At 35.8% G+C, this 16,712-nt stretch overlaps 1 protein-coding gene across 8 annotated transcripts in view; it reads left to right on the forward strand.

Moving 5' to 3' along the window:
* The window catches only part of PCYT1B (phosphate cytidylyltransferase 1, choline, beta), a 106,981-nt gene that overhangs the window by 77,474 nt on the left and 12,795 nt on the right, over window positions 1–16,712 (forward strand). For all 8 annotated transcript variants that reach the window (XM_031959464.1, XM_031959467.1, XM_031959466.1 and 5 more), the window contains 3 exons: window positions 1,820–1,971; window positions 5,406–5,484; window positions 15,889–16,031. In XM_031959464.1, the coding sequence (XP_031815324.1) occupies window positions 1,820–1,971; window positions 5,406–5,484; window positions 15,889–16,031 (374 nt within the window). The remainder of the gene's footprint in view (window positions 1–1,819; window positions 1,972–5,405; window positions 5,485–15,888; window positions 16,032–16,712) is intronic.

The following is a 16,712-nucleotide window of genomic DNA, read 5'->3' on the forward strand; positions in this document are numbered from 1 at the left end:
AAAACAAAACCAGAACAAAAATCAAGCAAAAGGAGCAGAGAATTGGAAATTAACAGACCCATAAAATGAGATATACTTAGACAGGGTAAAACAATGTTGACAAAATATAAAACAACTAATTTAGAATCATGACATCTGGGTTTTAATCCTGTAACTCTTTTGAGTCTTACTTTTCTAGTCAATAAAATGGGAATGATATAAAAATGTATACAATTATCTTGTGGGGTTATTGTCAGAAAAGCACTTTGTAAAATGTAATTTCTATATTATATTTGTACCTATTTTTCTAAAACATAAATTCTATATTTTATGAGTTTTGTAACCATCATGATTTTCTTAAAATCATAGATATGATGTTGCCAAAACAATGTGGAACCACTGCTAGGAATGCTTTGTGGTTCAAGTGCCAAGCTCATCTCAAGTTCTTACTGTCAACAAGCTCAGGGAGCTAAAAGCTCACCTCGACAAAGCATTTTACAGTTTGCAAAACTCTTTATAGACATTATACTGATTAAGGCTCAGGATAACTCTGTGGGACCAGTGCTATCATTATCTCTATTTTACCCAGACTTGAAACCCAAAGAGTTTAAGTGATTTGTCCATTGTTAGGAGTAGACCTAACATCAGCAGCACTCTGTTAGCAGAGTTACATTTAGAGATGAAATGAAACACTTGTAAGTCATCCCAGCTACCAAAAGGAGTTTTACTTTTCACTAATATAGAAAGAATATACTAGAATAAAATGGAACTGGGGTTTTTTAGAAGGAACACTCCTTCATCTGACTCCATTTGGCAGATGAACAGAAGGATAGAATATATTAACTAGCATTGTCTGATTGCATCCCAGATCTTTTTGTCTCAAAGTCCAGTGCTTGATCTGTTATGCCTGACCGCCCCTAAAATTGTTCATAATAAGTCTTTTCCATAATGTGCTAGAGACCTGAAGAAAAATTTTCATTTTTTACTAGAATTAGGCTTTGGATAATGTGAAAAACAGTATTTTAATAATTTCTTTATTTTAAAGATTAATCCAAATATGATCTCCCACTATTTGCATGAAGATTGTTAGGAGAATAGCATTCCAATTCCCATTTTACAGATGTTGAAACTCAGAGCAAGACTTAAAAGAGTTGTATCAAAATCAAAGCTGTAACATGGGTATCTTTTTTTTCTGTTCTGTAGTCTTTAATGAAATCTAATTTGATCATTCCGGTTTGTGGACCATGCTTTTCAATTTGGATATATCTCTTTCATGCAATATAGTAAAAAAAAAAAAAAGCATAAAAAAAGATCACATATGTGTCTTCATACATATATGTGTGAATATGAATATACCTCAGGACCTAATTACAGCTAGCTCTTCATGATTCAAGACTTGATTATCCATGGCATGCATTAGTCACTCCTTTTCTTTCTACTCTATCTTCCTCTGACCATCTCTCTTTTTTTTTTCCTTTTTCTTTTATGATTAGCAATTTTTCAAGACAGTAGGCAGGGGACGTGAAAGGCTATGAAACTGAGAATGGGTAGTTGGGATAATAACTTCAGTAGGAGGTTTGATGGGAAATGAGGTTGAATCTAATAGCTAAAATGAAATGTCTGGTTCATCAGTCGATTGATTGCAGCTCTTATCTTCCATTACTGTGGGTGGCTGTAAGCGAGCTGAAGCTGATCATCCTAACCCTTCCAGTTCTGTGATGCTCCCACACACACATACTTTTTTGGGGCTAAATCAGTCCTCTTCAAGGACATCTGATTAAGTCTGGCAAAAGCTTAGATGTTGTAAGCATCTTCACTGACTTTGCTTGTTTGTTTTCAGTTTGCAGTGATGACCTCACTCACAAATTCAAAGGCTTCACAGTAATGAATGAAACAGAGAGATATGAGGCTCTCAGGCACTGTCGATACGTAGATGAAGTCATCAGAGATGCTCCATGGACACTCACACCAGAGTTCTTAGAAAAACACAAGGTATTGCTCATTCTTCCCCATCCTTTCCATGAAATCCAGTAGTTGGCAAGGCAAGTTAATGCTAAAAGACTTTGCATCCCTGAAAGCTACTTTTATATATATATATATATATATATATATATATATATATATATATATATATACCTCAGATTTCTTCAACAGAGAGAAAAGGGGAGACATTTGGACATCAGAAAATTATATGGTTTGCATCCCCCACCAGCTCTTAACATTTAAAAAAAAGTAAGGTTAAGTTCCATTTGAGTGATTTTTCTATTTTTAAACTGGTTACCAGAAAAGTATGTATGTGTAACAGTAGAAAAATCAAACAATTTTCCAGTGAGTAGGAAAGAAAAACAAAAACTACAAAATGATTCTCTTCAATCCTGGGTTTTTATTTTATTTTATTTCTCTGAGTATTTATTTAACACAATTACAAGCTCAGCCTATGCTCAGCATGATGGGAGACTAAAAGTAAAAGATATAGTTCTTGACCTCAAGGAGCTTACTGTATTCTTAGTTAGAAAAAATTAAGACTTAAAATAAAAGTAAGCTGTACAAGGCAGTGTGTAAGTAACTGGTGTGCTCATTTGTGTTGGTGCAGTTTGGAGAGGAGGCAGATCAGTGAATATTCAGAACCCAATGAAGATCACATGAAAGAAGCCAGATTGAAAACTAAATATTGAAGATGGGTAAAAGTTGAATAGGAAGCCAGAAAAAAATGGAGTATGAAAAACAATTTGTGTTGTGTTAAATGACAGCTGTAGTCACAAAATATTCAATTTCATTCCATTTAACTGATTAAAGCCTTAATATATGCAAGCTACTCACTGCACCGGGGGCAAAATGCCTTATGGTCCAGTAGAGAGATGACAAGCTTTGAGATGGGCCCTGGGATCTCAGTGACTGCAGGTAACTCCCAGGTGAGAAAACCCCCCTTGTACACACATTATTTATAAGCTTGTAATCTTAGAGAGTCACCCAGAACACTGAAAGGTTGAGTGATTTGCTGAGGACACACCATCAGTATGAACCTGGCTTCAAATCTGGCCCTCTATCCAATAAGCCATGTTGCTTCCAAGTCAACGAAGAAGGAAATGTGAGGTAAAAATGTTTGAGAGATAGAATTTATGGATTACTAATCATTTTATTAATAATGCTAGCATATTATTAACAAACGGACGGTCATTTGGGTATCTCTCTTGGAGCAAAGACCCCTTATGGACTTAATACTTATATGTTCTTAGAAAAATGGGTGTTTCTGAGGGTGGAAATCAACCCTGATTGTTTAATAGTTAATGAGAGAATGGGGTATTCTAATGAGGATTTGATCACTTAGTTCTGGTCAAAGAAAATTTTTTTTTGTTTGTTTTTTCTGAGGCAATTGGGGTGAAATGACTGGCCCAGAGTCACACAGCTAGGAAGTATTAGGTGTCTGAGGTCAGATTTGAACTGAGGTCCTTCTGACTTCAGGGCTGGTGCTCTATCCACTGCACTACCTAGCTGCCCCAAGAAAATTATCTGTATCCATATCACCCACCTGACAAAAAGGCGACCCACATTTTCCTGGACCTGTCTGAGTAAACACAATAAGATAGAATCCCTCAATTCATCTAATTTTATATTTTGAACAGATTTGAGTCTTCCTCTCAGTAATACCCTGCAATTCAAGGTTTACATGAAAAATCTACAAGGTTTTTTTAATATTTGATTTCTGAATGAAAAAGTAGAAAAGGGAAAAAAAAAAACTTTGGTCCTGATTCAATAATTGGTTACTAAATACAAGAGACAAATAATCATTTCTTTCATTAGTAAAGGTGCAGTTTGGGAGTTTGGAGGAGCAAGAGAACACATTCTCTTGTACAGACACATTTGGTGAGAATTGAGTGAGAGGAAGAGAGTCTTTAGAAAGCCTTCATGAAGGAGGTAGCATGAAATGGGCCTTAAAAGATGAATAGGATTTTCATAGATTACAGAAAGCAAGTAAGCAAACAAATAAAACCTTAAATTTAGAGTATGGTGTTGTGGATAGAATACTAAAAGCTCTTAACTGAATGGGCAAATCTTCTGTGAATCTCAGTTTCCTCACCAGTAAGTTTGAGATGATACCTCACCAATCTCAGAGCTATTGTGAAGTTTAAGTGTGACTATGTATGGAAAGTACTTTATAAAATGTAAAGCCTTATTATTATTATTAAGGAATCAAAGGTGGCACAGATGAACCTATATGAATTGGAGAGATGGAACAGAAATAAGGAAATTTGGGAAAAGGGTGGATGAAGGGGGTAAATGGAGAAAATATAATGAGATTAGTGATGCAGGGACTAAATGAGGGAAATGAAGGAGAGCAATTTATTGAATTTGATTTCAAAATTCCAGTTCTAATTATATGGAAGAATAATTGTGTCATTGACAGAGAAGGTAGGGGGAGAAAGTACAGAGAGACATTAAATTTTTAACAGATTGAATGGAAATGATAGTGAGGTGATACATAATGCAAAAAGTCAGAAATCACAAGACCAAATTTTATTATTTTCCTCTACCTTTCTCTGCACCCACCATATGTATAACAAAGTGCAAATCACCTAATCTCTCTGAATCTCAGCTTCCTCATTTCTAAAATGGGTATGATAATACCTGTAGCCAGGATGGGTCATGAGGGTCAAATGAGAAAAAGAACGTGAAAGTGGTTTACAAAGCAAGATGTGGTACAGACATATGAACTATGACAATTATTAACTGTGAGGCTGGAAAAGGGACAGAACTGGAGGCAGAGATTTGGGAACTATCAGTATAGTCAGTCAATAGTTAAATATTTATTAAACACTACTAAAAGCCAGACACTGTACTAAATTCTAGAGATGTAAAAAAGATAAACAACAGTCTTTGTTTTCAATAAGTTCACAGTCTAATGAGAGACAACATGCAAAAAAATAATGCACAAACAAACTATTTATACTGGCTAAATAGGAAATAATCAAGAGAGGGAAGGTACTAGTATTAAGGCAGATGGGGAAAGGTTTCTAAGTTTGGATTTTAGTTGAGACTTGAAAGAAGTCAAGAAAGGCCAGGAAATGGAGATGAGGAGGGAAAGCATTCCAGGTTGGGGGACAGAGATTATAGCACTTAGGAAAATGGATGGTTTTTTGAAGAAGAGAAGAATACAGGTACAAGAACTGAACTCTAGGCCATGCCCACAGTTATAATGTAGGGGGAGAAAGAAAAACCAGAAGAGAAAATCAACTCAACTTTCTGAGCTTGGATCCCACTGATTTAGGTAGAAATAGTGCAAAATGTCCTTGATGAGAGGATTCTGACCACAAATATGAATTTCAAATTCCCAACATCTCTCTTTCTCTCTCTCCCAAGACTTGGGTACCACTCTTTTCCCACCCTCTAGCTCAGCTATAATATTTCCCTTTCTCTTTCCTGGACAGATTGATTTTGTGGCCCATGATGACATTCCATATTCCTCTGCTGGTTCTGATGATGTTTACAAGCATATAAAGGAAGCAGGTGAGGCTCCTCGGCCATTTCTATTCATACTATCTCATCACAACAGTTAAGGACTTGTTTGCACAAGGTTCCTGTTATATTTGTGTATATAAAAGCCACAAGTGAAAACTGAACATTCATGGGTAGGGCTATTTTATCTAAAAATGACCAGTTTGTGGCTGCCCCCTGTGTTGGCCCTGTGCTCTGATAGAAAGGCTGGTGAGTAAGAACTGCCTCTTCTCCATATCCCTAACCCTAATTCCCTCCAGGTTTTAATGCCACAATGAGTTTATTCAGGATGAGGAAGGCTTGAATAAGATGTGGTCTGCATCACTAATCTCATTATATTATCTCCATTTACTCCCCTCATCCATCCTTTTCCCAAATTTCCTTATTTCTGTTCCATCTCTCCAATTCATATAGGTTCATTATCTTTGTGTCACCTTTGATTCCTCATTCTCCTTTACTCCATATATCTAAGTTGCCAAATCAGGTCCTTTCACCAAAACAAATGATCAAATAATATGATAGTATGTAAAGTATTTGGACTGAAATGCCTATACAACATATATAATAGACTTTATATATTATATATAGTATACATAAATAATACTATATACAAATGTAAATATATATACATATACTATATATATATATAAACTAAATATAAATACTATATATAAATGCTTATTCCCTTTGTTTCCCCTTCCTTTCCTTACCTTACCTCCATATTATCACTCATCTCTCTCCCTTTTCTCTATTTACACCCTCTCATCACCTCTTGACTGTTCTATTATAGTCACATCTAAATTGATGTCCTTGCCTTAAAGGAAAGTTAATTGGGCAGTCATATAGTGGATATATTGGAAAGGGGAGGGACATGAGGCAGGAAAACAATTAAGAGACTATTTAAGTAGTCCAGTTAAGAATTGGTATCCGAATACAGAAGTGATTGTGTAAATGGAGAGAAGAAAACGTGTGTGTGTGTGTGTGTGTGTGTGTGTGTGTGTGTGTGAGTGTAGGAAGAGGTATTGTGGAAGTAAAAAAAAAAACAGATGGAATAAGAAGGTAGTCTTAAGGGAGTATCGTAGAAAAAGCCTAGACAGTGAAGAATGGAGGAGACACGCTTGACCTGGACACTTTCCTTTAAATGAAAGCCTAGGAAGTCAGTCAGGGAAGGGACCCCAGGAACAGAGTGTACTTCCAATGTGAGAAGTCTAGGGATAGAGTGAATTTCCAAGATGGAAGCCAAAGCAGCACGGGAAAGAATCAAGAATGGACACTGGAGAGGAATGGAATCATGGAAGTCATAGTGAAGATGAAGATTATGTTTAAAAGGAGTGAGGCAGAGGGAGAGAAAAATTAGAAAATTAGACTCTAAGGAGGGCGGCTACTGAATCTTGATGACTGAACAGTGATGGGTGATAATGAGGTCTAAGGTACGGTCACTCCTGAGAGTGACTAAAGGGGAGTGAGATTGCTGAGCATGGGAGTAGGAGAGGATGATGAGCTAGAAGGTCAAAGTGTCTCATTTGGGGATTAACAGACATTCTTCTGATCTAAATTTGGCTTTTGCTTCAGTTCCCTCAGCTCATCTTCGCAATCACTGACAATATTGGCTAGGCAGAATGACTACATTGCTTCTGGCTTCCATCATTTTGGAACTTTTTCAAATGAGACAATATTTGTAAGAAATGCTTAGCACGGTACTTGGCACATAATTGGTGCTATATGAATATTTATTCCCTTCCTTTCCTCTTTTTGGCTAAAGCCTTTCTGGGTTTCCTGGCTACAAAAACCAACAGCCTGTGCCATGGGAAATCCTCAGCCCCTACTCGTGGCAAATTCCCTTTGGACCCATGTCCAGATGGGACAATTCCCCTTTCTCATGTTCTGACTTGCCAGAGATCTAGAATCTAAAGAAAGTATTTTATGCTCTTTGGAAGAATTCAATTCTTCCCTACAAGGTAAATGACATACACATTAATTATTCAGGAAAGACCCATCTGATTATAGCTATGTCTTTCAATCATATGATGATAATATCCTCAAACCCTGCAAAGGGAGGCAATAAATGTCTGCTGATAAGAATGTACTGATGATAGTAAATACAATATTCCCTTCCTGAAGCTGAAAAATAATGACTTGGAAGAACAGACATGTTAAGAAAGTCATTGATTTAAAACCAGAAGAGATTTTAATCTTTAACAACTCAGCTCAGTTTTAGGAACTTTATAGATTTAGAGTTGGTAGGAAACAACTAGGTAGAGTAAAATAGAGGTAGGTAGAGTCCATCTAATCCAATCCTCTATATAGAGTAGTATTTTTATTTTATTTTATTTTATTTATAGAGTAGTAAACTGTGGCACAGGGAGGTAAATGACTTGCTCAAGATCACATAGATAGTCAACATCAGAAGCCAATAGTCTCTTTCTCCTGTACCATACTGCCTCCATGAAAGGATAGTCTTATTTTTCTCAATGCAACAAATTTTCTGAATTGTCCTATGGGCCTTTCAATGTTGAATGGTATTATGTTTTGCTTCTATGGAAATGATGTTTGCTTTTTACTTCTTCCAAACTGTTCTTCACTTTTGTGTATTTGCATTCCCATTCACTTATCTTCTCCTTCATTTCTTTGGTGAAATTCCATGGATTCAAGTTCTTCTGTTTTGCCAGTTATTTCTAAGTGCAGATCACATATTCTTCTTTTATATATATATTTTTTCTCTTTTGAAACTTATCCCCTCTCTACTGAACCATTAAGGAGTCTCTTGAGTTGGGTTGCATGCTCCCTTGGGAATCCACAAAGTTCCTTGCCTCATCAGGGCACTGTTTAATTTTTCTTCATCTTGCAATGTTTATTCATAGATGTCCAAACATACTTAAATGAAGCATAAACCATATTCCCTTTGGTTATTAATATCTTCTCTGTCGGTTTATGTTTTGTTTAAAGTATGTAACTGGATTTTCTTTCTCCTGAGATCTTTGCTGATTTCAGTCTTTTTCAACTTTTATTCTGCTGCTGTTCATTTTCTGACTCCTTCCCTTTGATGGTGATTTTCTGGTGGCTGAACTTCAAAGCCATTTCAACCCCCTCTCCTACTTCACAATTCATATTTTAGCGGCCTCCTTCTTTGCATCAAGTCACTTTTAGGAGGACAGAACTGATCCCAGCTGGATGCTGTGTTCTTATCCTCAGGCTTAGTGAACCACCCATTTTTCTCTGTTGCTCAGTTTTCTGAGCAGTCAAAAGAGTAAAAATAGCCTATGGTAGCAGCTCTTTTTTGTGAATCTTATGAAAAGCAGCCTCTGCTGAATACCCCTCACCAACACCAATCTTTTAGCTGCATTGATTTCAGTCATTCATATTATTAGCATCAGATGATCGACTACGTATTAAAATAGTCATTGCTAGAATAGTTTTTCAAACTCCAGATTGAATTAATTTTAATTCACCTAAATGAGTTAATGATGGATAATTGAAATTGTAATACTATTAGTTAGTAGTGTGCAGGAATACTGGCTTATGAGAGCTGACTGTTAAATTTCCAGTGTGAGCATTTGCATTTCAAAAATTAAAAAAAAAATACTGCCACTTAGATTTGATTTACTATTTTGGTGATTATGTAACCTTAGGGAAGTGATAGAGAAAATGTTAATAATGTAGATTAGATTTAAAAGTGGTTCCTATGTACATTTTTTTTTTTTTAGAGAGCTCTGCCCATATACAATTGAAAAAATATCCCCATAACAAGATCATTAAAATAAAGGAATTAGAGTGTATGATTTTTAAGTTTCCTTTCAGTTCTATGATACTAGGATTCTAAGTAAAATCCTTTTAGGGTCACCTGATCATCCTGTCCATGAGCAAAAGGCTTTCTGGCATTTGCTTCCCTCATTGTTCCTTCTCTACTCTACTCTTCTCTATCTTTTGTAAGTCTTAGACCATAAGGAATTATCTCTGGAAAAGCTTTGAGGAAGAGTCTGGAACAGGAATTTTAGATTTAAAAAAAAGAGGGAGGAATGGGAATTGTTAGTGATTATGTTTTTTTTAAATCCTATTGTATTATTTAAAATTAACTCTTACATAACTAATAGTAGTTCCTCATGGAGCTTGCGTTCTGTTGGGGAAGAAAATATGGATACACTTAAACAGAAGAACAGGGACAGGGACTAATCTGTAGTTTTGCAGATATAGGAAGTTTCCATTTGAGAAATTTCCCTCTAACAATGCAGGTCAATATCCTGTTTTTTCAGTTTTTCATCTGTAGAATGAGCTGAAGAGGGAAATGAGAAACATATCAATATCTTTGCCACACATAAATATATATATTGCACATGCACACACACACACACACACACATATATATATATATATATATATATGTACAATGTGTACATTTATAAATACATAAATTGAAGGTGATTTTTTTTTCAGGGGAAATAGTCACATTTGGGGGATTAGGAAAGTTCTCATGTAGGAGGTGGTGTTGGAACTGATCTTTACAGAGGAAAAACTAGAGAGAGAGCGGCAGGTTGTGCAAAAACTCAGAGATAGGAAAGGAAATGTGAGTGAGAAATAGCAAGGAAATCCATTTGTCTGACCCTTATAGTAAGTGAAGAGAAGTAATGTATAATAAGTCTAAAATTTACATCAGGTTGTAAATGGCTTTAAGTGAGTATATGTTTCATTCTAAAGGTACTAGGAGACCACTGGTATAGGGGTGAACAGGAGAATAACATAGAGTTATGTTTTAGAAATATTACTGCGGCAGCTTTGGGAAAGATTAATTGGAGAAGAGAGATTTGTGGCATAAAGACCAGTTAGGAGATTATTGAAATGGTGTCAATAAGAAGTGATCAAGACCCGAATTAGGGTGAGTGGAAATGAGTGGAAAGAAATTAACGTTGTGAGAAACATTGTGAGATAGATATAAGAAAATTAGGCAGATATTTTGTTTTCTTTCTCATTTTTTCCCTTTTGATCCGATTTTTCTCGTGCAGCAAGGTAATTGTATAAATATGTATACATATGTTGAATTTAACATATATTTTAACATGTTTAACTTATATTGGATTACTTGCCATCTAAGGGGGAAGGTAGGGAATAGGGGAATATTTGAAGTAAAGGGGAGGGTTGAATAAATAATAATTGCAAGGTTTTAAATATGGGTATCTGGAAGATGATACCCAAACCAGAAATAGAGAGGGATTAAAAAAAAGTGGTGAGTTTAGGGGAATAATAATAGCCTAATTTGATCTAAATATGCTTTTTGAGATGTCTGCATGGCATTCCTTTTGAAATATCCAATAAGTAGTTGGTGATAAGAGGAAAAAAAGAGACAGATGGAGAGAGGGAAAGGAAGAGAGGGAGAGGGAAGGAGGGAGAGAATAAGGGAGAGAGGAAGATAAAAGGAGAGAGGAAGAGGGAGGGGGAAAGGGAGGGGAAGAGGGAAGACAGATTTAAATATAGATATCTGTGAGTCACCTATATAGAGATCATAATTGAACCCATGAGAGAGAGATGATTTGGATGTGGAGAAAAAACAGAGGAAGAGGGGATGACTCAGGACACATTATTGGACACATTTAAGAGGTAGGATTTGGAGGAAGATTCAGCATAGGATATAAGGAAGGGACAGTCAAATTGGTTGAAAATAAACCAAAACCTATCTATTAGTTTCACTCAATTCTCCATATGTTTGAGAAATGAGCCTTTATTAGAAATACCATCTGTAAAAATTGTTTCCCAGCTTTGTTTTTCTTCCTTAGTTGTGTTGATTTTGTTAAACTATCTCTGAGAGATAGTTCATTCTGCATTCCAAATAACTGACTTTAAAATAAGCGTCAGATCATAACATACTTATACACACTGGGGATACTCATACAACAAAATACAGTTATCATTAAAACCATAGCTTGATCTCATCACTGTGAATAATCCCTCCAATTGTACAATCCATTCATACCTTCTCATTCTATGTCATTCTTATTATACTTCCCATAAACTCCTCCTGAGGGATACACACTTAGCCTTCTCTCAGTCTCTTTATATTGAATGGAAATCGGTAGCATGTCTCTCAGTCATCCCTAACTCTCACTATAGATGACACAGAGTGTGAGTCTCATGTGCCTGGGGGCATCAGCACACCTTCCTTTGTCTGGAAAGAACGCAGGTTTGTTAGGGAGTCAGGCAATTTCCTTTCTATGTCTCACCTTCCCTTAGGACCAACTGAAGCCACATGGTCCACAGGGATAATAGATAGTGCTTTCCCAGGATGAGCATCCTGGAGCATCGTCTACCCCTTAACTAAGAGTATGTCCTAAGGATCTGTACTGGGTCATGTTCTATTCTACCTATATGCTATCTATCCTCAGGACCTCATCACTTCTCAGAGTTCAATGCTCATCTCTGTACAAATGACTCCAGGATTTATATATCCAACTCTGGTCTCTCTTCTGAGTCTTATATTACCACCTGCCCATTGGGCATTTTAAACTAAGTCTCCTCCAAGCATTTCAAACTCAGTATGTTCAGAACTGAACTCATATTCCATCCCCACACACACACCTTTATTTTCCTAATTTTTCTATTTTTGTCATGGACACCACCATTCTTCAGTTAGATTACATTATGGTCCTAATACTAAGGGGAAAGAGAAGGATTCATGGCAATGCTTATACCAGGCATGCCCTGGGTTATTTGAATACACTTTATGCACACTTGCAATTTTCATTATACGACTGACCTCCATACTTTTCTGGTCATACGTCTTTCAGATATATTCTTTATGCTGTTTTTGCAGCACAGTTCTTCACTGGGAATATGTTACAGCCTAATTTATACCTACCACAAATCTCTTATGCTTTGGGTAATCCACAACTTTAATTCTTTAGAGATGGTATATTCCATGATTTGAAGCTTTAGAATATCACCTGTATATTAAAGTTAAGAAAAAAAAAAAAAAAGGACACATCTTTGTATAAGGCAGAAGCTTGGAATCACTAAAATGAAAGTAGGCAATCCATCCTACAGTCCTCCTTCTGTTTAACTCTAGACCCAATGTCTTTCCAGATATACAAAGGATTTTAAAAGCCTTAAAAGTTTAAAACTGCTCTAAGACTTTTTGAATACCCTATATGTATTATAGGGACTGGCTTGATTGGCCATCCATTCAGTATCTTATAATGTGAATTATAGACATTTTTATCCACTTTTATTTTCCTAGCTAAAAAAAACTATGAAAGTCCATGAATATCATTTAGGAGACTCTTCAGTATTCCAGGAATTGATACAATCAACCCAACACCATCTTTGTACAGGAATAACTAGAGGACCTCAATATTTATATAAGAAATTTCTCTTTTATTTGAACCCAATACTGGGACATCCTCCATAACAGTGGCAGTTACCTTTGGAGTGCTTACCTTTTGCTATTTTTTTTTCCTTTGCTTGATGATAATAGTAATTGGATGATTATTGAATGGTATTTCCATTATTATATCTTTTGGACAATCTTTTATGATTTTGCTATAAGCATGAAGATATCTTTTTAGAGAAGAGCTTTTAAGGTATTGTTCTACCAATTCAAATGTCTTTCTTTTAGTCAACAAATAAACCTAATAGGATCTCATATTTTCTGTGTCATACACAAAAGCTATCTGTCTCACACACATATTATTACTCCTTTCCCACAATATGATAAACCCTCTGATTTATTAAAAATCAGAATTTTCTATTAACCAACACTTCCATGAAATCCATCGTCTTTATAGTTGCATTGCTATCACATAGCAAAAATGTTATTTTTCTCCCTTGAGGGAAATATGTTTAAATTTGCCTTTAGCTTGGGCTGGGCCTCCTCTTCATTTTATTTTTTTAACTCTGAGAAATTCAATATTATCATTTAATAATAGAAATTATAGCTAATATCTACTATGTAGCAGACACTATGCGAAGTGCTTTATAAAAATTATCTCATTTGATACAACAACCCAGAGAGGGAGGTGTTGTGACTGAGGCAGACCAAGGTTAATGCCCTGTCCAGGGTCATACAGCTAGAAAATGTCTAAGGTGAGATTTGAACTCAGGTCTTCTCCTCCAAGCTTAGTACTCTTTCTACTGCACCATCTAACTATCTCTGTGCCATTTCCATTGTAAAGAGTCAAGAAATAAATTACTTATCTCAGGAACATGAGGATAACATGAGCATATGTGAATTTTCATAAACAAGTATTTCTGTTAGATAAAAACCAGCTATAGAGATTTTCTGCTCTGTTCTGCTCTGTCCTGCTAATGTGCAGCAATGTCCACCACACAAGTATTTATCTGATTTCTGTTGAGATCAGCGAAGAGAGAAGCTGCTGTAGAGCATAATAGACAATTTGTGAGGAAAAACTAAAAAGTATTTCAGGCAGTCACATTTGGCTTTTGCACACTGATAATGGTTTAATTTAAGAGCCTAAAATCACTCCAAATGGAACGAAAGATACTGAAATGTGGATTAAACCTTAGAGTACTTGGCTCTGCTTGTCACAGTGACATGTCAGAATCTTATCACCCAGATTGCTAAAAAGAGATAGCTTAAATTAAATAGAGTGTAAAGTCCAGATTACTCATCATCTTTCTATTATACCCTACTACCATTGAAAGTTTCCCCTCATTAACATGCACTTTGCTGTTTCCTAAAATAACTACCTAGCCAAATACTGCAATCCTGAAAAGCATGATAAGAAAGGTTGGGATCGTGCTCATTATAGAATATTTTTAGCAGAGCAATAATTAGGATTTGGAAAAAAAAAAAGACGGGTGCCTCATTATATCACCAGAGTATTCTCTTCTTCTTTCATGATCCTTCCTCTCATCCAGTCAAAGCAAATCTTTCCCCCTGCCCCAAACTTATGCTGGCAGTAGCAGACAATGATTTAATTTTTCTGCTATTTAGACTCTTATATCCAGATTCATGTCTTTAGGATCTGAGGTACTTGATGAGATCTCCCGCTAGCTACATTTAGCAGAAAAGGGATTGCTGTAACAAGAGAGGCGGTGTCTTAGGGACAGGTTAGCTTTGGGATCGCTGACAGAAGTTGCTCCCATCAGTGTGATGATACGACACTTTTCATCCAACAAGATGCATCTTTAACCTCCTGCTTCTCTCATGAGCTACCATCTCTGCCGTATTTCTTCCTCCATAGCAGTTAAGAGATATATTTTTTTACATGTCTGTTCATGTTAGTGGAGGCAGGTCTTGATTGTACATAATTCTTGGCCATATATTTTCCATTTTGGGCATTATATTCTAATGGGCCCAATCTCACTACTAATTCCCCTCCATATAAAGAATTTATTTTGTACTGCAGTTATATTACCTATAGGTGCCTTTAGATCTGATATGCACGAGACTAAATATAGCCAGAAAAACACAGAAAAACACAAAGCAAGTTCTAATAGATATTCTATAAGGTTACCAAGAATTATACTTTGACTAGTTTTGTTTCCAGAAAGGACCAGTTCCTCCTTTTTTTTTTTTTTTGGTGGCCTCTCCACTTCTGGGAGCTCACCATATTGATGTTGAACTCAGGACATCTGATTGATTTAGGAATCAGGTTATGAAGGCAAACCATAATCAATACCATTTTCAATAACTATCACTCATGTTTTGAAGGGACCAGTGATCAATTATGTATCTCATGAGATAATTATAACTGCAAATAGCTGTAGTTTTCTAGACAATCCCTCCCCCTAAACATTTTGGCCTCTAGATTTTGTTTTAAAAGATTGAAACTAGGTGTGGATTTCTTGTAATGTTCCTTCAATCCCAGGCGAATGTAGCTATTCAGATCTTCCAACACCTCTGATAGGATTCTAGGCTACAGTCTTTTGCTTTTTATTACCCTGTTTAATCATGTTATAGTTTGATATTCATTCAAATATTTAAGTTCAAGGGTCCATCATTCTTAGGGTTTCTACTAGCAGAGATTACAGATATATACTACCACATCCAAGCCATCAATGATTTATTTATGAATTTGGGAACATGTTTTCTCCTCTTAATAGCTATGTGTATATGTCAACACAGAGAGTATAATTCTTGGTAACCTTATAGAATGTCTATTAGAACTTGCTTTGACTTCCTGTGTTTTTCAGGCTGTATTTAGTCTCATGCACATCAGATCTAAAGGCACCTATAGGTGATATAACTGCAGTACAAAATAAATTCTTCATATGGAGGGGAAGTCATCTAACACCCACTGTTATGTCCCCTAATTTCGGACTCTGAAAGACAAGCACTAAACTCTCTCCCCATTTAGTAAAATGTGATTCTGAGTCTCTCTGGCGAATAAATAGCAAAGCCAACAAATAGACTTAAGTAGGAAAAACTGAGGTGAATCTAATTTTTTTCTTCTTTTCTACTTTGACCAGGAATGTTTGTCCCAACGCAGAGAACAGAAGGCATCTCCACATCAGACATCATCACTAGAATTGTCCGTGACTATGATGTTTATGCCCGACGTAACCTCCAAAGAGGGTACACAGCTAAAGAGCTGAATGTTAGTTTTATAAATGTAAGTGCATTTCCCTCTTCCCTCTTTGAATCAGCTTTGATGACAAATATCACTTCCCTAGGATAGACATTTCCTATTTGCTGTCTTTCCTCTATTTATAACTCCTCTATTGACTGATTAAGGCAAAGGATTTCTTTTAGATATCCCATCGGGGCAGGTCAAGGATTAATTCTTTCTTTAATGACAGGTATTTTTTATTTGAATGAAGTCAAAATAGCCTTCCTTTATTTTTATTTTGCAAGGTCAGTGAGTTGTTCATGAGAACCTCAAAGGCTTTTTCCATAGTTTACTTAAATAATTAGTTCAGTAGACTCTAAAGTCCTAAGCTTCTTTTGTGTTTCTGCTGTGTTGTTCCCATAGAACTGCTCCTATTAGCTTAATAAAACAGAGGTTATTCAACTATAACATGATTAAATAAGGCATTAAAAAGCAAAAGATGGTAGCCTAAAATCTTATCAGAGGTGCTGGAAGATCTGAATAGCTACATTTGCCTGGGAGTGAAGGAACATTAGAACAAGAAATCCACACCTAGTTTTAATCTTTTAAGATAAAAAACAAACACTGAACACTTAGGACAGAAAAATAAGCACCCACAAGGTGCTCATACTCTAATGAGGGAGAGAATGGGTAAATATATAAATAAAAACATAATCTTAAAAATGTTTATATATATTTTTATAC

The sequence above is a fragment of the Sarcophilus harrisii genome, chromosome 3, assembly GCF_902635505.1.
Source record: "Sarcophilus harrisii chromosome 3, mSarHar1.11, whole genome shotgun sequence".
NCBI lineage: Eukaryota > Metazoa > Chordata > Mammalia > Dasyuromorphia > Dasyuridae > Sarcophilus > Sarcophilus harrisii.